The sequence below is a fragment of the Falco biarmicus genome, chromosome 3 (genome assembly GCF_023638135.1).
Source record: "Falco biarmicus isolate bFalBia1 chromosome 3, bFalBia1.pri, whole genome shotgun sequence".
Taxonomy (NCBI): domain Eukaryota; kingdom Metazoa; phylum Chordata; class Aves; order Falconiformes; family Falconidae; genus Falco; species Falco biarmicus.
Window position 1 is genome coordinate 85,816,600 of NC_079290.1, and position 26,374 is coordinate 85,842,973.

Consider the following 26,374-nt stretch of genomic DNA (forward strand, 5'->3'; position numbering starts at 1 on the left):
TTATAGCTACGTAAAAAAACCAACCAACCAACCAAACAAACAAACAAAAAAACAAGATCAAAACAATTTTTATCCTACAAACATAATACTCCTGAGAACACTGTGGTGGGATGCACCTCCCCATCATTTCAGACTTGACTTAAGGAAGAATTTCTTTACAGAGAGGGTGGTCAAACACTGGAACAGGCTTTCTAGAGAGGTGATCAATGTCCCATGCCTGTCAATGTTTAACAGACATTTGGACAGTGCCCTTAATAACTTTTGGGCAGCTCTGGTCAGGCAGTTGGACTAGATGATCATTGTAGGTTCCCTCCAACTGAAAATTGAACTGCTCTGTTCTGTTCTGTTCCGTTCATTTCTGTTCTGTTCTGATCTGATCTGTTCTGTTCTGTTCCGCTCCATTCCATTCATCATTTCTATATCATTCCTTGTGTGGGCACTGGGGCCCCTGTGTGACTGTTCCATCATGCTGAGCCAATGCCAATTCTGACCTGTATGTTGTTTCCTCCCGTGCCCTGTCACAGAAGTCTCAGTCAAAACACGTTCAACCTCCCCCCTCATCCTAAGTTGTTTCTCTTGAGGATGGACAGCAGATTCTTTGCTGGGACTAATCAGTGCAACTTTAATGACTGCAGAGATGATAGGGTTGCAATACAGCTGCAGCTGTGTGTGTGCTACAGCCTTTCCTTTCACTGCACTCACACTGGCTCCCCATGTGCTGGCATGTGTAAATTACACCTTAGGCATCAAAAATCCCTTCCTTCCATGTAACTTTGCAGGTGAAGGATGATTTTCCCAGCCAGGACCCAGATCTTGCAGTAATATTTAGACACAGGAAGCTTCCTCCATCTCCTTGCATTGCTGTGTGTACAGCAGCTCCAAGACACTTTTTTCTTGAAGCTGCCTGGATTTGGGGTATTTGCATTGCAGTGCTCTGCCTCACTCATCATGACCAGTAACTAAACAGGCTGTTGGCACATGGTGTTAAATGTCATCGAACTCTCCAGGAGTCCTTTGACCAATGCATGGGACACATGGACGGGAAAAGGTTTGCCTGAACGCGGCAGACTTCTCAATAACAGTGATACATTACTGCAGCTTTCATTTATGGAAGATCAAAGACAAAGATACTCCTCTCATAGCCAAAAGACCTGCAAACAGCCTTTAGCAGCACTTGTGCCCCAGCCTCAGATTAAGGTTGAAATCAGAACAAAAAATCACATGCATATTGATAATCCCTGCGCCACATCCTGTAGAGTGCCCTTGAAGTTGTCAGGAGCCTTGCTGAGGTTTGAAGGATGCTCAACATTCCTTAAGGTTTGACATATGATCTAAACCCACCATTAAATAATTAATGTCCACAGCTAAAAAAAGGGTAGCATTCTGCTGGATCCTTGCCTCCTCTGGGCTCTTGTTCTCCCAATACAGGACATAGCTAACATTTTATTCAGAGCCACCAGCACAGCCATAAGAGAGGACAGGAGATCTGAGTTGTGGCTCAGCTCTGTTCTCCCTTGGTGACAGTAGATAAATCACTCCCTTGGTTTCTCCTTCCCCACCTGCAAATGACAGCAGCTAGGTTTTTGAGGAGAGCCCATAATTCATCCATGCAATTATTATGACCCTTTCCGGTTTTGTCCCCTTGGCTAGGTGGTGGTAGATTGGATACATCACCAAAAGCTGAGGGGAACTGATATACTTCCCACCTACTTTGCTGCCCCTACTTCCATCCACACCAGAAAGACAGACTGTCCTCAAGCCTGCAGAACTCACCTCAGGAAGATCTAGGCTCTTGCTAGGTCAGGCTTAGGGCCACCCTGCCAGGCACCGCGCTCTGGCAGATGGTGAATTTGTTCCTTGGCTGTCCATCAGAGACAGGCAGCAACTCCCTTTGCCTGACTTACCACCCCATGGACATTGCACATATACATTAAACCATCTTGAGAGGCAGCTCTGGTCTAAAGCAGAGGGCAGCTCCAGGAGATTAATACACGTCTTCCAAAGGGTCATTATTGTAATTGAACTGAAGTATCTGCAAAGCCCTGGAAAGAGCTTTGACAAGTCTGAAAATTGTTATATCCCATGTAATGGGGCTTTCTGACCTTGGCGCATCAGTTGTTTTTCTTTCTGTAGCTCCTGACTGAGGGTTAAAGTGAATCCCAATAAATCAAATGGTCAGGGCAAAGAGGATGTGTCCTCTCTGGGAGGAGAGCTTTGCTCATTGCCTTCCAGGAGGGCTCAGCATTGACTGTCCTAGGGGTCTGCCTGCACCTGCTTCTCCCACTCGGGCAGCAGGTCAGCTGCAAGACATCAGTTCTCCCTGCAGTGGGAGAGGCTGCCGTGCTCTGCATCAAGCCAGCTGTCAGAGCAGGCTGGATGCTGCATTCATTCGCTAATCTGCTCTGCCACGCAGCTGAGGCAGCCACCGTTAGCTGAGGCAGCCGGTGGGATGCGCAGGCTGGTGTCCTGTGCCATTGCGTGCTCAGCCTTGCAGTGATTGCCCTGAGCCTCCCTGGTCCCATTCTACTTCATGAAAACTAAAATTCACATTACGATACTCGCTGCTGCTCACACAACCGATGCGTGATGGGCACAGCTGACACGTGAGCTCATTCGGCATGGATGACCAGTTCAATCATAAAGCTCTTGTTTAGATATTCATTTTTCAGTGATAAATAATAATACTTATTTTTGCTATTTACTATCACTAAATGGAGCTCCGTGTTGCTAGGTTTCATGACATTTAGAAGAGCTGTCTGATGTTATTAGCACAGTAGATTCAGGGAAAACTGAGGCACAAAGCTTACACTGATTTGCCCAGACACACAGAAAGTTCATCATTAGATGAAGACTGTATCCACGGCACAGTGTCCTGTTTTCACTGCTATATTTTAGCTGAACATCCCACCTCCCTGTGCAGTGCACAAGCAGTCAGGTGAAAATGAAAACAAGTCTTTTTCTCCTCTTTAAAAACAGAGGCAAACCTTCCCCCTCCTTATTCATGGTGTGTCAGCTCTCAGCACTTTCCCTCCACATCCATCAGTCCTACCCAGCCTTGAGCAATGATGTGGACTCATAAACCTGTCTCTGCACCCTGACCATTTCCCATGGGCTCCCATCATGAAAGTGAGAGCTCTGCATGCTGTCTGGGGCTGGTCAGCATCCCCACTATGGGGAAATCCATTGCCTGGTCTATGGAATATGTGCTGGTGGTTTTTTGTGGCTGATGCACAGAGCAGACGAGAGACCTGCTAAGCATACCAGCTTAGGAGGGGTTTCTTCAGCCCAGTTATTAAAGATCAAGAACAAACTCTTGCATGTTTGTCAAAACATTTTAAGAAATACTAACCCCCCCAGATTTTAGCAAGCTTGATTTATTGTGATTATGACGGTTACCACTGTGTTTCTGGCTCCCATGCTGGTGTAGTTCATGTGTTTATTATAAAACAAGGAATTTTAAGAAATTCATCTGAACTTGCCTCAGTCTTGCAAGGAAGTTGAGCAAAGGAGCTTGATGGGGAAACTGTTTCTTGTTTCTTAACAGAAACACATGTTCTTAACAGAAACACATAGCACGTAACCTGCTTGAGCATCTACCTAGCGCTGATGGTCTGTGCTTTGAACAACCCTAGACCTGAGATAACTTGTGGTCATAACACACCCTCCTCACATCATGCACAGGCTGTTCTACAGCATTTAGCTTCCAGTAAAGCCAAACAATGCTCCAGAGGATACAGACCTGGTATCCTCAGGAAGATGGTAGGAACTGCATGTTTATGGACAGAACCATTTGGGAAGTCCTGATCTAGATCCAGACAGGTTTTTGTGTGTTCATAAAAGGAGGATAAAACCAATCCAGCAAAGAAGTACAGTGAGGTACTGTGACTCCACTCTGAATTTTACACACAGAAGGTGCTGATCATCCAGGTAGTGCAGGTGTTTGTCTCTCTCCTATGTACCTGAGCCTATTTTGAAGTTGCTTTAAAACTGCACCCAGCTGGCTATTGAGTCATTGGAATCAGAACACACTAAGGGTAGGCTTCAAGTTTCCACAGCCTCCTTTCCCCTCCATACACTTAAAGGTCTGAGGCTGTGAATCAGAGCTCTCCACCTGCACATACAGATGTCTGTACTGTTATTACATTCTCAGCACATACAAGGTAACACACAGGCAATCACCAAGCGAAATGCAGCAGAAATGCACCAGGGAATGGGTCTGGAGTCCCTTCATGCAACCTGGGAAGTTAAGCTGGGCTTCTACCATTTGCCACCAAAAGCCACTTCCTTGGCAGCTGGCCACAGGCTGCTAAACATATACCCTCCCATCAGCAAAAGGGAACAGGAGTAAAGGGTATCGCTGCTTGAGAGCAAAGAGCTGTAAATAAAGAGAGCAGGCAAGGATGCAGTCAAAACATGCAACCCCAGTCTGGCACGCACAGCATGCTGTGCAGAGGTTTGTGTGTGCACGTTTCCCTCCACGCCTTCACATACACACTCCATTACTCCCGCCTGCATTTAAACACGTAGTGTGCTCACATAGCTGGAGACTCGTTGCATGAATGGAGGACGGCTTGGGTTAACAGCCTGATCTGGGTACTTGCATCCATTTGTACACATGCACACGTAATTTCGTGTTGCCTACACACAAACACGCATCTGTGAGTACTGCCTTGTACTTGCAGATAGCTGCACACCTCATGTCTGCTTACGTTCACACTGACACACCAACAACACCTTGCAGCCTTGACTGTGCACAGAAACACACTCACACATGTCCGTACTCACAATCCAGCACCAGCGCTCACTTGTTCCCACCCACTCACCTTTTTGTATCTTTGCACATATTTTGCACATGTGCCTTTATATGAATAGATAGCACAGGCACACATGTGGGCATACAAGCCATCCTGAACCCCACAGTGCTCTAGCTCACAGTGCACACTCAGCACTGAGATCAGGTTTTGGAATCACACCATTGAACCCAAGCTCCTTCCCGGTAGGAATGTCCTCCAGGTCTCAGTGTCTGGCGGCTGCCAGTTCTGTAAAGGGAATTAATTTATTCCATCTGTATTCCTGACCCCTTTACTGAGGAAGCAAGGGAAAAGCTGGAGCGTTTGATTCAGAGCCTCTGAATCCTCTCTTCTCTCCCCTTTTGCCTTCTGTTGAAAACCATTAAACCATGCTCTGTTGGCAGGCAGCAGAAGTCCTGTATCATGCTTCTCAGCTTCTCCTGCATCCTGTGTGGTGAAAGGCACTGGACAATAAGCCAGCTCCAGCTTTGCCAGTCCCACAGACAATGCTGACTGCTGGGCAGCAGCTCAGCAAAGGCCAAAGAAACGTAACTCCTCTCTGAAATGGGGCTAGGCACAGCCCTGCAGTCTGGTGGTACCTTGTGCCAGCTGCTTTGTGCTAACAAGGAACTAGACCACCTTTTTCCTGCAAGGCCTGGAAATTCAGGTGGCAAGGTGTTTCTAGGAAAAGGTGGCCCTGGGGTAAGGCAGATGCCTGGGAAAGTAATCCCCTGAAAGCAGTTCTGCTTGGTCCTTCCAGCAGGTTGAGCTGGGAAGCTAAATCCTCAGGCTCTAGAGGTGTGACTGGGTTTCACTGCATTAGCCCTGTTTTGTCTGCTCTCGTCCAGGGCTAAAAAGGGGCTCATGGGACCATAACTCAGTCTGCCCAGTTGCACACTGCAAGTGCAGCCAGACAGAGTGAATTAGGGGCTACTTTTAACTGGGTTTAACATAGGAGAACTAATGGGAATATTCAGATTAACCTCCCTGCACGCCCCTGCGCAGACAAGCTTTGCAAGCACAGTGCTGCCTTCTTTCACAGACATCCCCTCAATACCTCCACAGCTGCACTCAGGAGAGGCAGTGTTTGCAGCTGGAGCTAAAACTGAAGATATTAGTTGAGGGCAATGGAGCTGGAGCAGGGGTACTGGCAAACCCCAGAACAGACACCCTGCACATGAAGAGAATGTCACTGGCAATGTTGCTCCCCCACAGCCAGTTGGATTGTTGCAGTAGAAAATATGTAATAAGTCATATGTCATGCACTGATTTCTCAAGGGGCTTTGGGGCTGTAGCAGCCTTCCCTTTCTACCTGTACCTGGGGGACCCATCTATCTTTGTCAGTGCAGACAAGCTGTGTTACTGCTTGATCTACAGCTCTGGCAGGGCCATTAATGCACTAGGTGATGGACAGAAGAAAAGGGAACCTGTTTCCTGACTTTAGAAATTTTTTCTTCAAAAGACAGGAGATGGATCAACTGACGTGATGAGCAAAAAGTGTCCATGGGATGCTATAGATATGACCCGTCCTCTGTGACACTTCTCTGTGACACTTTTCTCGTGTCAGGGAGTACTGGCAGAAATTGACCTATTGTACATGCCCTCTGAAGGAAACCAGTGAGCAGCCACCAAGACTGGGATTGCATTAAAGCCCCAGAAAACACAGAAGAGGAAACTTCATGCCTTTGTCCAGTGCATCAGAGGTTTTCAAGAAGTAGGATGAAGCCCACGGAGCCTACACCGTGTCCTGCTACCCATGCTGCCTTGCACCATGCATCAGTGCACAACTTGCCTGCAATCATGTGTAACGTGCAGTCAGGAATCAGGACAGCTTGGGACTCTGTAGATTAGACACTGGTCATCCCATCCTGAAAATAGGAATTTCAGGCAAAGCAGCTGCACTGCAGGACTTGTGGGACAGCTGGACCATAAACACCCTAAAGACACCAATTATCCTACAGAAAAATTGTGGTGCCTGACAGGCAATATCTCCTTCTAGGATGTTTTGGGGGCTCCTCTGAGCTGTTTCAGACAAAACAAACAAACAAAAACACCACCACAAGTTTACTATGACACTGCAGAACTCTCCCTGTGGGTTGCAATTCTGTGTGATCACCCTCAGTTCTGCCAGCCCTTGCTCCACACAGCTCTATCAACCATCCCCTTGAAGGACCATTATACGCCCTATACCTCAAGCAGTTCCTGTCTGAAAAGACCCCATGCATAGGTCTCTCCACACCATCTGTGAGCTATATATTAGGATCCTGTAAGTTTCTGAACAGGGACAGATCGATAGTCTACTTTGTTTGGCAGCATCATAAACCATCACTCCATGCAGTTGTGAACCCTTGGGGGGGATTTCTGCCTGAGCTTGGATGGGCATCAGATCCAGCCCAGAGCTGGGAGGATGCGATTTAGCCTTGTCCCACTAGCTGAGGTGCTGCTTGTCTTGCTTTCCATGCCTAACCTTGCTGCGCATGGGTCACCCTCCTAAACAGTGAGGTCTGCATTTCCTAAGTTAGATAGGTTAAAGGCTTTAATTACTAGAACAGATGATCTTTCCCAAGGGAAGGTAAGAGTGTCCTTGAATCAAACCCACAAACTCCTAAGGCACTTTCCATTCCAAGAGCAAAAAGCTTTTATGCAAATATTTTTGAAGGTTTAGAAGCCCTCTTAAGATAAGTTATTACACTATCTAGCTATTATTATTCCCTTCTTGGAGACAGAGAAGCAGAGAATAATTGGTGGCTGGAGCCAGGCAGATTCCCTAAGAGCAAGCATTTCCTGTAGGATGAGAGGTCCCTTGGCAATGCAGACCTGCTGGATCCCACCCTCTGCATGTACGGGACTTGCTTTCACACCTGCATGGGATGACGTTCTCCCATGCACCATGAACTAAAACACAAGACCCAGATGGCAGCCTTGGTCCTTGCCATCACCAAAGCACACTGGAGGGGAGAATTAGCGTTCACCTGTGGCTGTGGGTTTGTCCATCAGTCAACCTAATCTCATGTTGCCTCTCCAGGCACTTGGTGGTTTGTGACTGTTCCTTTTCATCTCACAACAAACCTCATCATTTCACCTGATCCCACACTCAAAGAATGCCAAACCCCAGCTCTGGAGGTCTGAGTACACAGACTCATCAGCCCCCTGGGGCAGCAGGACTCCTCTGTCACACTAAGTAGCCCCACATCTTCCAGTGCAGCCCTTGAGCAATGCTGACACCACCACCAACAAACTTTGGCAACTGTCTCCCCATTTCCCTTGCCACATGGCATCTCTGTTGTACACCAAAGCAAGTCAGACGAGAAATACAAAGCTGGTGATGGGCAAGAACATGAAAGCACATAAGATGGCTGCACCTATCAACTCCCTGCATCCCGTCCCAGCAGGAGAAAGAGCGAGTAGGAGACCAGATCCTGCCTAGGTTTTATCTTCAGCAGGGCTAAGTAGCTAATAATTACTCCAGATGAATACCCTTGGAGGAGAGCCAGAGAATCCCAAATCATTCTCCAGTTTCAACTTTCAATTTACCCAGCCAGTGCTAAGCTCATTAATCATACTTGCAGCACCCAACACAACAGAAATTAGTCCCTGATCTTCTCCCCTCTTATTTCATGACATAAGGAGTTGGGGGCAAGAGGAAGAGAAAAGAGATGGAGAGGTGCCACCCACAAATCTAAGTCACTCAAAGGGGCTGGAATTAATAAATCAAAAATCCATTGTTAATATTACAAGCTTAAATATCTATCTAAATGCAAATGAATGAACACTCAGGGGTTCCTCCTCTTTTCTTTCTTTTCTTTTTTTTTTTTTTTTTTTTTAAGTAAGTGTTCCGTTCAACAGCTCTGTCTTGGAGGAAGCACATGGACATACGATAATTGTCTGTTCTAATTGCAATTTTACAGTTCAACCCTTCACGGCCCATGGATTTTAAGTGGCCTTTAAAGGGTTGTGGCGTGTTTTGGATGGGATTGAAAGCTCAGGTGGTTGCAGTAATTGGCAAGAGCTTTCGTGTGAGGATTACTTTGAGTTTCCTGCCTCTGTACCTGTTCGGTCACATTGGCTGCAAGGGGTTAAATCCAGAGGATGATTCACTGGAATCAAGTGGAGTTTGGATCCCCAAGATCCGAAGCCTAAGATGGATGACTGTGAACATAAGGAAGGTCTCCCTGGCCAGCCATCCTTGGAGCACGAGCATGAAGAGCCTGCAAAAGAGCAAGCTTAAGAGACAGTGGTGTCTTCTGAGCAAGCACCACCAGGCCAGCAGGCTGGCCTGGGCTGCACAGGGAATATGGCAGGGTGAATAACAGGCAGGAAAACAAAGCTGTAAAGCCATTAAATTGGTCAGAGCTGGGAAATGGGATTTTGTGAGATTCACCCACTTGCATGACTGTCTTATGAGAACTGATCAGTGGGGAAGCATCCAATTTAAAGAGAGGGGCGATGTGAAGGAAAAGGTGGGAGCAAAGAGGGGAATCACATAAATGTGGCTGAACCTCAAGGTTTCCTGGCTCAGAGTCACCAGTCATGGTGCCACATGCCACATACCAGGCAACAGGTCCAGATTTTAACCTAAAATTCCTTGTTCCAAACAGGAAACAATTATCCAAAACTGTGATGCAAAACCCTTGACAGCTCCAGAGTGCTGTTCAAGTCTGAGGTGAGCATTCAGGCCTGGAGAACAGGGTTTGCATTGTTTGCCTTTAATTAGACTTTCCCGGGAGGCAGTAGTGGTAGCAAGTCAGCTTTAAAATGTTGCACAAACAGCTTGGCAGCTCTTGTTGCCAGAGCTCACCAGATCTCATCTAGCTTTGGAACATCCTCTAATAAAATGTGCTGACATCAGCATTTTTGACTTTTCAGCTGCTTGAGATTGCAATGTTGGTTGAAAACACTTTCAGGTGTGCGTGCATACACACCCCAACACACACAGAAAGCAGTCTTAGCAGCAACATTTGTGCAACCAATCTGCTGGGGTTTTGGAAACCATCCTTGACAACTGAACCACAGCATCACTGCCAAGAAATTGTGCTCAAATCTTAGCTATAAGCCCATCCTTTGATGCCATGAAGATGCAAGGATTAAAGACTGAAAGCATTCCTAAGACTCTGTACTCCCAGAGAGACAACAGGCAACTGAACAAGCTGCCAAGCCTTGGGCACAAGGATATGAGCAGCCAGACCTCCCAGGACAAGGCAGAGGTGACTGCACTGAACTGGGCAAATTTTGCTTCCAGATCAGCAATGGTAATCAAACATCTCAAACCACGTTCAGCACTGGGCAACCCTTCATCTTGCTCATAGCAGGCACTTTTCAGTGCCAGCTTTGTCAGATATTTGCCAAGCTTGAATACCACCAGTCTCTCCCAGATCCAATCATGTGCAAACTGGATTTTGCTCTTTTCTTGCTCAGACTACAGCTAATTAAATCCAACACTGCGCATAGCAGGGAAACACCTCCATCCTTCTGGACAGAGCCATCTCTCTAGGATGTAGAAAGCCAAAACCAACGAGATGGTGTGCAGAACAGAAGGGGCATTGGTTCCAACTTCTGCCTTTACTTGCCAAAAAATGGATTTGTATACAAGTGCTTTAATCCCATTCCATCACGGGGAGACAACAGATTTAGCAGAGCAGGCCAGCTCCTATCCAAGCATCCTCCTGAGTCTGCCCACTTATACACAAATCTCTGCTCTGGGCTGACCTACAGACTCATTCTGCTCTCTGACAGTGATACAATACAATTACTTCTTGTATTACAATAAGTAATACAATAAAATACCACCTTACTAATTTCATGAAGGTTCCCCTGCATGCTGCTGTGTCATATGGTCATAGCACAAAAGGGCTCCTGCATCTACTAATGCTGGAGCAATTTGTACTACAACACAGAGGGACCGGGTTTGCCCTGGGCTACAACATGGGTGTGATTTCACAAGCAGGGAGTCCCTCTGGATCCTTCAGCTTTGCTTTGGATCCACTCGTACATGTGAAATTAATCACAGACCAACAAGAACAGTAAGCTGACTGCAAATATGCTGCCCGCCTATGTGTGTATATGCTACTTAATGGAGCATAAGAGGAGAAGAATAGAATAATTTTTCAGATGCTGCAGGTAATAATAATAAATAATAATAATAATAATAAATGCAGAGGTAGGTGCCATATGCATGAGATCTCCAGGAGAGAAACTGGCTGTAAGCAGAAAAGAAGTCAGGTTGGTCCTCAAACTGAGATGCAAAAGTCAGTGAAGTATAAACACCATTAGATCAAACACCTTGTATCCTTGTCAAGTTAACCCAGGATTTAAGGCCACACTTTCAGAGTGTACTTTATTTTTTTTCCTAAGACACACACTCTCTGACAACTACTTCCCATATGCGGTTTATGGTCCTGGCTCTTTGTGGTAACCTGGGATTTCTTTTTTCTCTGCTGACCACAATCACGTCACTCAACACCTCCTAGTCAGCGTCAGTCACTGCAGGAACCCTAGCAGAAATCATTTCACTGTATCACAGCCGCACAACACGTACTTCACCGCTGCAGGCCGTATTTGCAACAGTGGGCTCTGATTTTGCATTACTCTCCTCATGGTGCACAGTTTGGGGTGAGCACTACAGAGAGCCAAGCACTGTTGTGTCAAGTGCAGTTTAGGACAATCTGTGAAGGGCTCCACAGTCCTGGGTTTCAGTTCATGTGTTACTCATGTGGGAGCATCCGAAACTGGAAGAGTCAAAATAAAAGGCCACTTTTGCAAAACGTAGGCTGGGGTCCAAAGCATCAAAGAAAATGCAGACTCTCCTCCCTATGACCAGAAGCACATGCAAACATCTCTGCTCCAATGCTGACAGATGTTTCCCTGGCAAAGACCTACAATGCTCTCAGCATACAGGACCCTTCATGGTACATGCTGACAACACCTGATTGCAGAGCTTTACCTATAAGACCCAGTTCAACTGACAATAACAGACAACACAGTAAGAAGGGATGCATTTGGGTGAAGGAAGAAACACTCCCCACCAAGGCGAAGCCAGCCAGGAGTTGGAGACAAGAAAAAACTGAATCAAGAGAGCAAGGGCTGACACAGACTGACACATCACTGCTAAAATTGCAATAATTTCACCCAAAAAGAAAACGGGGTCATGAAAGTAAAGAGAAAGCCACAGAACTCACCCATCAGTTTCATCCCACAAGATGCAGGTCTGGTTGGTGGTTCCCTGCCAGGAGACAAGAAAGGAAAAAATGAAGCAAATCAGTGCTATGCTGTTTATGGGGTGTTTGGAGCTACTGGAACGAAACATGCAGGTCCTGTAGAACAGCTTCTATTACTCTAAGCATGGTGTGTCTGATACACCAGATGGGCAGTCACAGGTCTCAGTCCTTGGAATAGCCCCTTTCACCCTTGGCTTGAATGGCAAGAATACAATGGGCCTCAGCTTGTTCTGCATCAACAGCCCTGTAGAAGGCTTTGACTGTATCTTCCCTGACTCAACCTACTGATGTTCTTCCTTTTTCCTCCCCTCACACAGAACCCTTTTGCTGTTCCCTTCTGTAAAGTGGGTCAAATACAGCATGTGCTTTTGTGGGACACCATGCTCAGAAGAGCCACAGCCCTGCAGGAGGTGGTCAGGTGTGTTTAAAGCTTCCTGGAAGAGGTTTACCACTGAATCCAGCTGCAACTGTCTTAGACCCCTTTGGAACATCCTTGCAGGAAAGTTCAAAGCAAAGACATGTTGGGTCTAATATTCGCGTTGCAGACCCTCAGGAGGACATCTGAAACCCACAAGAACAGACTTTAGGCTATGTAAATGTCCATCACATACGTCTGTTTTGGGTTGAGCAGGGGAACCTGGAGGGAATCTTCAACTGCTTTTTTAAATTACTGATCACAATGGTAATATTCATGCCTCTAGCTGCATCTGAGGACTGCAAAGAGCATTGCAAATGTTAATGGAAACAATATTTCCCCTCCTTCTTTCCCTCCTCAAGGAAGTTCATTGTTATAGCCCATTTTTTAATGAATACATAGTTCTTCTCCCGTGACCATGCCCACAATGAAATGTTGTGAATTTGGGACAAGCATGCCTGTGTTCCCTGTGCAAGCAGTGCTGTCACCCTCCTCCTGCATTGGCAATGCCTGAGCAAGGAGCACAGAGCAGGCAGGGTTTGCATGGTTGACCAATACAATGCATGCTTGGCAGTGAGCAACAAGAGGACACCAACACCAGCCTTGTCTCAAGGTGGCAGTTGAGTTAAGGTTGAAGGGCTTTGCATTGGCAAAGAGGTCTCAGGAGCCCAACAAAACCACCTCCTTCCTTGCACCAATACATTCCTGCTATGAAGAAGCAAACACGGTTGCAGGATGGTACAGGTTCCCAGGAAATACTTACATTGTACAGGTGGGAGAATTCAATTTCCAAGGGGGTGAGGAGAGACCGGGGAAATGGCTTAACTGTCACAGAGATGACTTTGGAGTTCAGAACAGTGCCGTTCCTGGGAAGAAGAGGAGAATGAGATGTTTTAAAGGGGACTGATGGACCTTTGCAGAGCAGTGAACCCCAAAGCATTTGTCACTGGTGGTACAGGGTTCAGAGTACACAGTGCAGAAGGAGTTGCCCCCATTACTTTAAAATATTATCAAAGACACTTCCTGCTGGTAGACCTCACCCGCTACCTTTTGAGCTCCCCTCACAGCCACTCTACATATATCCCTCCAGGAATCAGATCATTTTATGAACCACGTAAATCCCTAAAGCCATTGGACTTAAAGGCTGTATCTATCCCAGCAATAAAATAGTCCTGGACTCATCTTCTGTCCCTGACACAAGGAAACAGAGCTCATTCCATGTGCTTTCCAAAAAAACCCCCTCTGTTTTCCTTCTCAAAGACTGGCTTAATCTGCGCTGCAGAGTGTTAGGCAGGGGCATGGCTGCCTTTAACAGCATATCCATGGGGCAGCACATGATCCTGTCCAGTTTACTACTGGGAGCACTGGTGTGTATCTCCATTCTCTGAGGATCAAAAGCAAATGGAAAGAGGCCAGACCTTGATGTCTAATGTCTGTGCCCAGAGAAATACTCTAATAAATCTGGCAGCCCTAGGAGATTTGGCTGTCGGGAGAGGCAATAAAGGAGGAGATAATCTCCCATATCTGTGCTCCTGCTCCCTGGAAGGCCAAATCCTTTGTAGACATTTCCCAGGACACTGAATATCTAAATACACATGGTGTTTCTGCAGCAGGAAAAGGCCTGGGTGTTCAAAAAAGCAAGAGGTCCTCAGCAGTTGAAAAGGCTGCCTCTCTAAATTTACCATGAAGGAGTCATCAGTAGAGTGGCAGCCCAGACTCAGGCTGCTCCCAGCCCTTCCAGCACCCATGGGCAAGGGACATCTTTCCCTATCCAAATCTCTACCAAATCTACAGGCACTGGCAAAATCTTTCATTTTTCTTTCTGGGTCTTATTTTGCTTTTACAAAAGAATTATGTGGCAAAGATTTCCACTTGTTTAACAGCAACTGGATTAAAAAAACAACCAACCAACAAAACCACCAAAAGCTTGGAGTTGTACACAGATGTGTAAGGGGATGCTCAGAAAGTCACTACTCCACAAACACCAGAGGGAACAATAACATTGTTTTAGCAGAGTAAAGAAAAAAAGCAAAAAAAAAAAAAGTAAAACAAGTTTTCCTTAAAAAAATAAATAACTAAATAACTAAAAAAAAAGAGGCAATAAAGTACAAATATCAGTCTACAAAGGAAAACGGAGTAAAAATCAGCTCCAAACTTTGAAATGTAGGCAGCTGTAGATAAGCTAAAAATGAGAGCTGCTGAAAGGTAAACACCAGCGCATGTCTTCATTAGCAGCTGTGTCTTGGTTCAGTGATGTTGAATATTTGCATGAACAACCTAGATGACACCGAAACATCCTTTTGAAGGCTGCAGACCAGGTGAGAATTGATGTGGTAAATAAAAGCAGAAGAAACATTTGGTTTTTCAGCGTGGCAGAAATTACTCATGTACAAACTGTGGAGGTTTCTTAATGGCCAAGTAGTCACAGCCCAACCAGAAGTTATCCCCGTGCATCCAAGAGCCAGAAAGCGCATCTGAGCTTGGAGAGTGCAAGGTGTGTGTGCAGAGCTACACACTCTGCTCTGGGGAGCTGTGACCCAAAATGTACCTGAGGAGATTGACTTCAGGGCTTTCAATTTCACTTTGAGATGGTGAAAGACTGGAGAGAGTTCAAAGGACAGAGACAAAATTAATCCAGGTGCTAGAAAAGCAGACAAAAGACTCCTGTTGAAAGGCATGTCTGACAGTTCATTGCATGTGGGGGATTTTTCACTCGCCCACCTGAAGGCCCAGTGCCTGGAAGTGAGTGTCAGGCACGTTCATCCTTAAAATAAAAGACAGTCTCCTAGCAGAGAAGGTAATTAAGCATCTGAGCAGCTTGCTGAGGGAGGCAAGGGACTCAGCATCATGGGGAATCCTTTAGGAAAGAAATGATACGTCCTTCCTAAAAACACGCTGCAACACAGGTTCTGGGAAGAAAACAAAACACATCAATATCTGGCTTGGACAGGAGGTCAGATGAGCTCAGAGGGCTCCTGCATAGCTGTAAAGAGCATACAAACAGCTGTAAACATGCTGTTTGGTACATGGGGCCATCAGGTGCCAGGCTGTTGATTCTCCAACTGCTGCCCCTGTCCAGCTGGGACCAAGCGCTGCTCAACTCCCTGGCTTGAAAAATCAGGTACCATGTGTATCCTATCTCAGTTGTCACAGCTGCTAAGAACTGCAGGGCTCTCCAGATCCAAGGGGGCAGAGAAATGTGTGGCTCGAATAAGGAATTGCTGCTTGGGGGAGGTAAATTGGGACAATTAGGAACAGCTCAGCTGGTGCTGTTTTTTGAATTAAATCTACATTTTTTTCTTTTAGGAAAAATCACTCTGCTTTGAATCGATGTGGTCAAACCCAGGATCTGTGTCCTTATTGCTTGTGTGTAGCCAGGAATAACTGCTCCCTTTTGTGGTCAGAAATATTTTTACCCCATAGGCAGATGCTATACAGCTACATGGTTATTTAGAGACGTTCTTCTTAATGCTGTGTCCATTTGCACGGTGGTGAAGTAAGAGGTACTTTTCTGCTGCTGCTTCTTTTCTTTTTTATTTTCTTTTCTTTGACGCTCCATGGGTGATTCAGGACTGGATTTTTTTAAAGAGGGACTGTCCTTTAATTAAGGAACGTCTTAAATCAGATCTCCTGTGGGAATGCTGTTCAGAGGCTGTGGCTGCTGCAGCTGCTGGTTATCAGAGCTCATTCACTGCTTGGCCACAGAAAGCTGAAATACCGCTGGATCATTTGAGCCAATGATGTTTATTGCCCTTCTGATCTAATTCCCAGTGCTGTAATGGAAGATATTACAGAATACAGTTGGCTGGCTTGCTAATTCCTCTCTGCTCTCACTCGGAGCTCTTTTGCCATTGCCAGTGCTAAATCTGTAGGTATTTAAATGATTATCGGTGAGGAGAGATGCCCTGGTGTTTATGGTAAATGGGCTCACGCTAATCAGTGCAGAACAGATTTAGAAGGTGCCTTAGGATGCTTAATTTACTGCCTCAGTACCAGCCTTGGGAAAAAAAAAAGAGCAAGATAGCGAGAGAGAAAGGGAGAGGAGAGAAGAAAAGGAAAGGGAGCACTGAACACAAAAGCTTCGGTGCCCAAGGCAGTTTGCAGCAGCCGGGAACATGGTAGACATGTGCAGCCAGGCGTGCTACTACTCTCCTCTCTTCTCCCTCAGCCTGTCTTCTGCCGTCATGCTCTTGGAGGGCTCAGCACGGCTGGCAGCTTCCTGGTAGCTTGGAAGGATCAAGGCAGCTAAGCATCCCCCGTCTGTCAAGCCCCCCAAAATCCCTTGTGAGGAGGAGGGCAGCGTGAGAATCCATTCCTGGAGGGCAAAGGGTGGCAAGCAGCTGGCAGGCATGTGGCAGCGGCAACAGCACTGTGCCTCCCCTCAGATCTGTGGTGCACAGTGCTGAACATGGATGGAGAAAACCTCCCTGCCCCTTCAGCAAGCCATGTCTCTGATGCATCACCCCACCTGAACATGCAGCATCCGTCAATGGGGGTCAAAATATTTGCACTGCAAATAAAAGTCTGTCTCGTTGCACCTAGTGACCTTTGCTTTTCCCCTGGAAGACTAGGGCTTTTCAGCCAGAGAGATCAGCAGGGAATCCTGGTGATATCCCAGCTGCTCACCCTCCCCAGGAAGCCCCCCTTACCTCTGGAGGGAAAGTATGTTGCCCACATTCCGGTACAGCACGGTCCCCACCACGAAGACAGAGGAGTCGTCCGTCTCTGCAGGACACCAAAGGAAAGGGAAGAATACAACAGCACTGAGATGGTTGGGATGTCAGCTGTCCCCATGTGACACCCATGTGCAGGATTAGGCCTTGTATGGAGGGGTCTCTGTTGGGGCACAGTCAATGCCAGCATCACTGTGGTGGGATGCAGTGCCTGATGCCACCACACCGGGTCTCCATCAGTCCCAAAGAAGGGCTCAGTGCCTTTGGGGTGACCCAGCACCCCAGGCGTCTGCCCTCACGTAGGGCTCGCTCATCCCTAATGACCAGCTTGGTGCTCCCCCATTCAGAAATCCCACTAATTCCTCCGACAGCACCATAGCAGACAAATCTGCAGGGTGAAAAGGTCTCTTGCAGCCACCCAGAGGCATTTGGACCCGTCTGTAGCTATTAAGCCATCATAGAGAAGAGCTGCGCTCAGGCTGACAAGAGCAGACAAGAAGGGGAGCTGTCCCACTGTGCCTGGTCTGACCCCACATCTTATGCACTGCCTTGGGAGGCCGCGGGGACCACGTTCCCAGATGAGCCTCTGAATCATCTGTGTGACCTCTGGGCATGTCATTTGACCTTCTCCTCCACCTCCTCTTCCTCCTGCGCTTCACGGTGCCCAGCTGCAAAAAGTAAGAACTTTTCCCTGAAAAAGCACAAGTGGCAGAGGCAGCCCTGTGGCCAGATTTTCAGGGGGAGAAAAAGAAAGTGGCTAGGTGAAAACCAATGTTGAGGAAGCCTGGGGAAGTGCCCTGCGGTGGGGCTTCTCTGATGTCTTGTACTCAGGCTGAACTTACAGTGCGCCTGCTCCATCAGTGCAGGGCAGACATGACTCTGCATGTCTATGTTCCTCTTTGTCAAATTGGGCTCGAGTGGGATAGTTGGTGAAAACCTAACTAGGGGAGACTGATAGACAGGCTTGCAGAGCAATTGCATAAGACATGCTTCTTCAGGAAAGCCGGCACAGCCTTTTGGCATTTCCCATGAATCCCTATGCAAACAAGGATCCTGCTGCCTTCAAAGCGAGTTTTGCCTTTTTGTTCTAAAAGGATTCGGTAGGGCATTTACAGAAACAACGTGTGCTCCTATGAGACTGTGAGTAAGCAAAGACCTAAGCCCCACAGGCTGGGTTGTCATCCTCCCAAGAAGGCACAGGATCCTGGTTGTAATAGAAGCGGAGGCTTGCCTCTCAGTTTGGGACAGATCTTTAATAATGAAAATGCCCATCAATCCTGGTATACAGAAATTAAACCCTCTGATGTGCTGCCCATCTGGAAGAGCATTGTGTTTTGGTCATCTAACATCCCCTCAGCAATGTTTGCTCACCAGCAGCATTGGCACAGCCTGCAGCCCCAAAAGGCACTTCACTCAACTATATAAATCAGTGCTGGCCCACTGAAACCAACTGTGCAAGGTCAGATCCCAGTAGTGACGGGGTCTGGTTTTGGTCTCACCAAGCTGCCTGTCTCCATCACTTTGCTCAGGATAGTTGCTCCTGTTCCCAGCAGCCAAAGAAAGGCGAGGATCAAAACTAACAGAGGTGCATCTCCACTATTAAGCACTGAGTAAACCCTTAGAAAGACCACCAGCACAAGATACCCAAAGCAGGGGCAGTAGAACTGTGGGTGGTAATCAGGAAACCATGGAAAGGTAAAGACTGATGGGAAGCTGGTTCTTCAGGGTAGATGTCACCTTTTGTTTCCACAGTGACTGCTGCTCGGGGGCCCTACAACAGCTCTATGTGAGGATGTTTCTAATAGGAATCTGGAAAACAGTACCATGGGGAAGCAGATGAGGCCTCTGGGACAGCCTTCAGCACCAAAGCAGGATCAGCTCTGCCTGTGTCTGGTGCCAGTAGCTCGTCCAATGAATGATGAAAGGTTTCCAAAGCTGAAAGCTTTACAACCTCCTGAAACAAGCTGTAATAACCCTCCCAACTTACTCCAACTCCTCCAAGGCAGATAATGCTGTCCTCAAGGCACAACAAAACATAAGGAGTGCTTGACGTGATCCTTGCTCTGCCTGTGACTCATTGTTTACCCTTGGGGGTATCACTTAACTGTTCTTGGCCTCATCAAGAGGCTGCTGCTGATGGCTGCAATGTTTCTATCCCCAGTAGGGAAGCCCATGACAAGAGGTCCTGGTATGACAAGAAGAGGCCAAAGGTCTTCTGACAGCAACAGCTCACAGTCACTGGCCTCTGTCCCAAGGAAGAACAGCACAGGCTGATGCAGCAGCCAGCAGCTTGCTCTCTCAAAGCCACTAGTGAAACATACAGCATCAGGGCATCTAAAAGGAAAACCCACCATTTCCCAGCACTCTGCCCAGCTTAGGGTCCTGCTTTTGAAAACTTAGGGCTCAATCCTGCCAAACGTTAAGGTGTTCTGCTAGAAGATTAGCACTCTGTGTTGGTTCCTGGGACTTGCATCCAGGTAAAGGCTGGATGCTCAGAACCCTTCAAGTTTCATTTCACATCTGGCAGTGAGGACAGCTTGGCTTACGCATCCAGCATTCCCACCTCCACACTGTGGCTCATATCCATGCCCTGCTGCGAAGCCAGTAACCTGAGTGATAAACGCCCATGCATTTCATTTCTGAGGGCAGGACATTTCACACAATTGCCACAAAACCATAACCTAGCAAAGTTTGTCCATACAGCAGACTCAGACCCATTGGTTGCTCAGTGTGACATGCTGACAGCCAGCTGCTTACCCTTAGATGACCGCATCAGGGCTGGATCCAGTCCTAGAGGGCAACTACAGCATTGTTTGCCTACATGGCCATGGTGATAGGTGGCAAAGCCATGCCCCTGTTGCACCTGCCTTGCTTGCTCTGGTTAACCATTCTTATGCGGTACCCACAGAGACAACTACCATTCACTACCCCTAATGGCAAGCCAGTGTACTCAGGGATGCATGAAAGACTCAGTTCAGCACCCAACGTGACATGAAGAGGATTGCAGACTTATCTCAGCATTCACATGCATCGGTGACAGAGTGACTCGGCAGACACAGGGATGTTTTAATTTCTTCCCAGGTTCAGAATCCTTGGAAGAAGCAATCATCATTGTGGTGTTGCTCTGAGTTTTTGTGCCAAATCCTGTTCTTTTCTAATTATACTGCTTTTTTAAGAGATCTACATCCACATCCAGGCACTAAGCCTGCCCCTGAACTTCTGCAAGGAGTTTAGGTTTGACTCTTGGCCAGGGCACCTCTGAAAGCCTTATTTTCACGCAGCAAAGGTTCTGTGAGCAAATCCAGCTAAGCTAGAAGGAGAATTTGAAGAACAGCCAGTTGAAGGAACCTGTCTTAGAAAATGAAGAAATACTCTTTTGAAGTGCTCTGGTTGTGCTGCCTACCTGTCAGCCCTGAAGACAAGATGCTCTTGGAGACGGTGACCTTGTCCTCTGAGTTCTTGGCCCACTCCACCATGCCCCTCCAGCCTTTCATGGGGAAGGTGATGTCAGTTGCTGCATTTGCAGGCAGTTTGTGAATGCCGAGGACTAGAGGGAAGCAAGCAAGAAAAAAAAAAAAAAAAGTAACCTTAGCCATCCTTAATAAATTCACGTGCTGAAAAAAGCATTGGAGGCAATAGTGGGAAATCAGATAGCAGAATGAGTGAAGCTGGATCTTGATAGCTATAGGAGTGATGCTATCTTCAGATAATGTCTATGCATGGAGGAAGATGACACTAACTGTTGGGACTCATTCTTCTGTTCATTGAAAAGGACCTGCCTGCATCAAAACTGGCAGAAGAGAGGTCAGTCTACTCCAGTGTCCTGTCTCCAGGAGTGGCCAGTAGCAGCTGTTAAGAAGTGTGAGAAAGAACAGACCAAGGCATTTCTTGGTCTGTCCTCCCAGCTTCCAGCAATCAGCAGGACTTCCTCAGCTAGCGGCCATATCCAGATCATCAACTGTAACAGCCACCAATGGACTTCTCCTTTGTGCATTTTCCTAATCCCATCATGAACCCATCTGTACTTTTTGGCTTCTGCAACATCCTCTGGCAACAAGTTCCATGCTGTGATTGTGCATACAGCATAAATCAAATACTGCCTGCTGTTTGCTTGCTGCCTGATCACTTCATTGGCTGCTGTGCAGCTCTTGCGTTAAAAAAAATAAAAGGAAGCAACTAGTTCTGCCCAGTTTGTCATCTGTTCTCCATTCATGGTTCTATAGATACCTCTCAGATCTCTCTGTGAAATCTCTTCTTCACGTTGAAGTCCTAACTTATTTGGAGAAAATCCACCCCGTATTTATGATCATCCATGTCTTTCCCCAGACGTTTTTAATGTTCCACCACCTGCTGCCTTCCCTCCTTCCCTTCCCACAGCCCAGGTTATACATACTGCACAGTAATTACAGCTTCCTGGGGTCTCTCCCCAACACGGGGAACGCAAATCAGCTCACCCAGATTGTCCGTCACTTGGTAGGAATCCCGGAAATCTTTCATGCGAAAGCTGATGACATCAATGAAATCCTCCATGAGCCTGAACAACTCCTTGGCGTTTGGCCCTATCTGCAGAGAGAGGGAGAATACTGACTAGCACAGATACTAATGAGCATGGCATGAGTTTCTCTGAGGGCAAAGGTTTCTGTCCTCACACATGTCCTGGAAGCATATGCTGGGTATAATGGAGTATTGTGGAGCTGTGCAGAATGAGGACTGAGAATTCCTAAAAAGAAGCCTAGAAAAATAAAAAGAAAAGGGCAAGAAATAATAAGACATTCAGATTGATAAAATTTAGGCTGGAGGGCAATATCTCAAAGCAAATCAAAGGGAAATGTCTGAGACTCTCTGGAGCAGAAGAAAACCTACCCATCTCCTTTCCTTCCCTAGGATTACCTCTACTACCAACAACCCCACCCGGAGCAGGTAAGATACTGCTGATGTTTTTTATGGTCCTGTTCCTGCAGTTAATGCAAGAATAGAAACACACTAGGACAGTCTTAGCAGCTGTGATTTAATACAGTTCTACTTTCTTTCCAGGTCCATGGACTTGGGTATTTGGACCAGCCTAGCTGACAACTGGCCAGAGGCATTTGCAATTGCACATCCAGAGACATCATGACAGAGAGTGAAGATGTGTTCATGTTGATGTATTGAAGCTTTGCTCTCTGTCAGCTTCTGAGAGCTTTTCTCAAGCCTTAGATTTCCCTGACACTCAGGTATTTTATACTTGGCCTGAGAAACATATTTGGGCTACTTCTGATGGTATATATATATGTTACCTACTGAGAGGGAGCCCACCAAACATTACCTCAACGAGCTTAGTTAATTTTGCTATCACTTGACTGAAAGCAGCCATGCCAAAGGACCTCCATGGTCTAATATTGAATCCCAGGCATCAGATTGCATAATCCTATCCAGAAAAGCATCACGGTCTGGTTTTCTGCTTTTCTGTTTTGCCAGTACGAACTCACTTTCCAAATAACCAAGTTGCTTCTTTTGGGGCTGTCTTGGAGCGTCTCTGCCTCTTTTTTTCTTTCCTGGTGTTTCCCCGATTAGAAAGATATTGGCAGTAACTCTTCTTTGCCTGTATTTTGCCAGGCTAACACAAGGCTGTTAAACAATAACTAGTTTTCCAGTGACAGATTTCATAAGAGATAATCCACTTGAAATGAGCTGTGCTGACTACCTGTCTTTTCTTCAAAGCACATTTGCCCACAGGGGCTTAGCAAATACCATGAGAGGCTGAAGAACAGCAGTTCAGCTCTTCTTTTCCTTTTCCACCACTTTTAACAGTGTTTTTGGTTCCTCACCATAATCCAGACCTCCTGAGGTGGCTGAGTGGAGCCGAAGGGATGGCTGGGGACAAGCAGGACAGCAGGATGGGATGGAGGCAGGGGGGAGACTGAGCCATTGAGTGTACAGGCAAGGAGCGCAGGGGAGGCCATGCGTGTCTCTCTCTCTGCCTATCCGAAGAAGCCTGGTAAGACTAAAACCATATCAGGATCAGGTCAAAAACTCCTACCAGTACAGTAGGGGTAGACTTGAGGAGAAGTGAGCGAGGAAGCTGTTTTTAACAGTATGCTTTTGTATTCTATTAGAGATTGAAATCACAAGGTGATTGAAATCACAATCTATTAGAGATTGAAATCACAAGGTCAAATTAACTCCAGGTTACACTGACCATTGTCTCTTAGGCTTTTGTCATATAATGACCAACACAATTTCAAAAAACATGGTAGCTTTTCTCTGAATAATTTTCTGGGTTGTTTTGCTTTTTAATTTCCTTGAACATCTCTGCCTGGGGAGCCACAGGGCACTGGGATGTGAGACTGTGATGAAGTTGCATTTACTTTTAATGAGCAATTAGGGAGCTACAGATCTTGCTTTAAAATTACTAGTTAATCGTGCAAAACACGTGGCACAATTTTGGCCCAGCAGCTTTGAGGGAGAAGGACAGACTGATGAAACCTCTGTGGTCACCCAGTTCATGAAGATTTCTGTGACCTAAAGTCATAGTGTTGGTCTATCATCTTGTTTCCCACTAAAATATATGCCAGGCAAACGTTCTGCCCATGCTCCCACTCATGTAGGTTACAGTGATGCTGGTAGCAGGCTGGGCTGTATCTGTCTATAGGTGCAAAAAGCAGATTGTACAGGGAAAGCTGGCGGGCACAAATTGCCAAGAAGAGTAAGCTACAGCTGTTTTTAAGGAGATCAACAGGGTTTCCCTGTTGTCATGACAACTTGACAGTCTCCTCTGCTCTGTGCTGAAATGTCTACATGCACCTGTAGGCTTGAAACTGAGTATTTGGTCACAGACTCACAGAGTCACAGAACGGTTGAGTTTGGAAGGGATCTCGGATGTCATCTGGTCTGACCTGCCTGCTCAAGCAGAGCCACCTAGAGCCAGTGCCCAGGACCACATCCAAGCCCACCTGGAGCCATACCATGTCATCCTTTGCCAAATGCAATGGGAAAACACCAGATCTCAGGGAGAAAAGAGAACAGGTCCACAAGGCTGCTTAGTTCCTGGTGGAGTTCCTGTTGCATGAAGGAAATGTATTCAAGTCTCTGCCTCATGTTCTGGACTGTCAACAACTGTGTCAGCACTTGCTGTCAGGAGTTTTTCCCAGAAGACTTCCCGGGTTGGTGTGAATATTTCTGGACTCTCAGGTTACTCTTCGTGTTGGGTGATTTTTTTCTCGATTGCTTGGTATTTCCAGATCTCTCTGAGGAATTTTCCAGCAGTATCAGGTCGTTAAAAAGGAGCTGCTGGGTTCTGACCCACACCTCTGGGTACCTTCCATAGGACTGATCTCTCACAAAGGCTGAGTTACATTCCTTGTTCAGGTTATTTTGCAAACTGAGCTGGTGTTTGTGTTCCAAGGTGCGATACTGAGGAATGGACATGGAAGAAACGAGCTTTATCATAGGCCCTTCCACCAGAGTTGCTCGTCCGAGGCAGGACTATTTCACTGTAAGGTGATTCCCAAAAGTTGGAGTGAGATGACAGCATTGAGCAGCCCAAGGGCTGGCCAAGGCAATGGCAAAAGGACAGGGAACAGGTCTGACACAAGCCCAAGCAGAGAGTTCAACTGCGGCAGAAGAGACAAAGGCCATACAAGACAGACAGAAAAACAATTAACACCTTCCCCCAATACATGAGAGTTTAAGTACAGAATTATTCAGCAGGATCCCCAACCTTGAGAGGAGAAATAAATCAAAATGTAACTGAACCCTTGGCTCAGCTCATGCTGAGCAGAACCAGAAGCTCAGCTGAGCAGACCCCAGCTCTCAACTATGAAAATCCTGCTTGTCCTGCATCATTTTAGCCAGGAACTCAAACCCATGTAATCCCACTTCTTTGTCTTGGCAAGAGGAAAGAGTGGAATTTTAGCAAGCCAGCAGGGTTATCAACTCCAAACCAAGCCTGACCTCTAAGACTTATCCAAAATCTGCTATTCACCACCAGTCTTTCACTTTCTTCATGCAGAGACTCTGGCTGAGATCCTGTGGCTTACTGTATTACCCCATAAATATGGCTCAGCCAGGCACTAAGCTCACCTGCATGACCAGCTGCATGAATTGGCTTATTGACAGTCAGCTCTGAGGCTGACCAGAGGTGACTGTGTCTGAGCTGTCTGTCTCTTTCATCATAAGGATTTATCCAAGGAGAACAGCATTGGTGGATGGAAATATTTTGTGATCTGTGGCTGAAACAGATATATGTTGCACACGACACATTGTGGGCAAGAAGAGCTAGAAGATCATGTAGACACTTGGAAATTCCCATTGTCATGGCTTAACCTACACTGAAAGCCTGCTTTGTTTCAGGGAAGGTGTTGAAGGTTCATACCAGCTGAGCTTCCTCCCATTTTTCCCGGTTGTCCTCTGACAAAAGATTGCTGATGATCTGGACAAAGTTCTGGAGAAGGGAGACAAAAGAGGAAAAAAGAGGTGGTTAACCAAATGTAGCCCAGGCTCGGAAGGACAAAGTGATGTGAGAGGAACATGTAAGAACCAGCCATGCTTCAAGAGGGTTCTTATGGTCCCATCCCCGAAGGGTCCCACAGCATTTTACAGGCTTCTGCCCCCAGTGATGTTAATGGCAAAACAGATTGTAGTAAGGTCTTTTTCCCAAGGCCTTCACTGACTACTGTATCTGCTGTGTTGGACTGGGAATATGTCTTGTATCCATTCTTGAAAGTTTTTAAGAACAATTAGGTAGATATCTGTCAGAAATTGGTTAAAAACAGATGATCTTGTCTTGTATAAATCTCTTTCTATTCTATTTTCTACTATTTCTGTTATTTCCAGCACAGGGAAACCTTATTATCCTATTTAGTCTGTGACCAGGCAAGAGAAGTAGTCATTGATCAAAAGGGTGCTATGCATGGTAGTATCTTTGCAGCACACCACGAGAAGGAAGGAGACAAGATATTTCAAGACCATTGATTTTTTCTCTAGTTTTATCACCCATTGCAGATCCTGTAGGATCAGCTTAATGTTTCAAGTCATGGGGTGGTGAGCCATCCCAAGGGTATATCTTGTAGCCACTCTGCATGCAACTGCTGAAAGTAAATCCCCGGGATAAGAAGCCATCAAGACATTCTCCCACATCAACATCCAGGTACCCAATACCTCAGGATCATCTTTCCTTTAGTCATTAGAGTGAAATCCCTTCCAAATAATGTCCTTGTATCAATTAGACTCCACAGTAAAGTGCTATCAGGTTGAAATAGTTCAGGGTGACTTTGGTTTTCAAGTTCCTTATAAGCCAGGGGG

At 46.5% G+C, this 26,374-nt stretch overlaps 1 protein-coding gene across 6 annotated transcripts in view; it reads right to left on the minus strand.

Annotated features, from left to right (window-relative positions):
• The window catches only part of ADGRB1 (adhesion G protein-coupled receptor B1), a 295,067-nt gene that overhangs the window by 107,817 nt on the left and 160,876 nt on the right, over nucleotides 1–26,374 (minus strand). For all 6 annotated transcript variants that reach the window (XM_056332736.1, XM_056332735.1, XM_056332733.1 and 3 more), the window contains 6 exons: nucleotides 25,446–25,514; nucleotides 21,547–21,655; nucleotides 20,496–20,639; nucleotides 17,069–17,144; nucleotides 13,183–13,285; nucleotides 11,966–12,009 (listed from right to left, as the gene is read on the minus strand). In XM_056332736.1, the coding sequence (XP_056188711.1) occupies nucleotides 11,966–12,009; nucleotides 13,183–13,285; nucleotides 17,069–17,144; nucleotides 20,496–20,639; nucleotides 21,547–21,655; nucleotides 25,446–25,514 (545 nt within the window). The remainder of the gene's footprint in view (nucleotides 1–11,965; nucleotides 12,010–13,182; nucleotides 13,286–17,068; nucleotides 17,145–20,495; nucleotides 20,640–21,546; nucleotides 21,656–25,445; nucleotides 25,515–26,374) is intronic.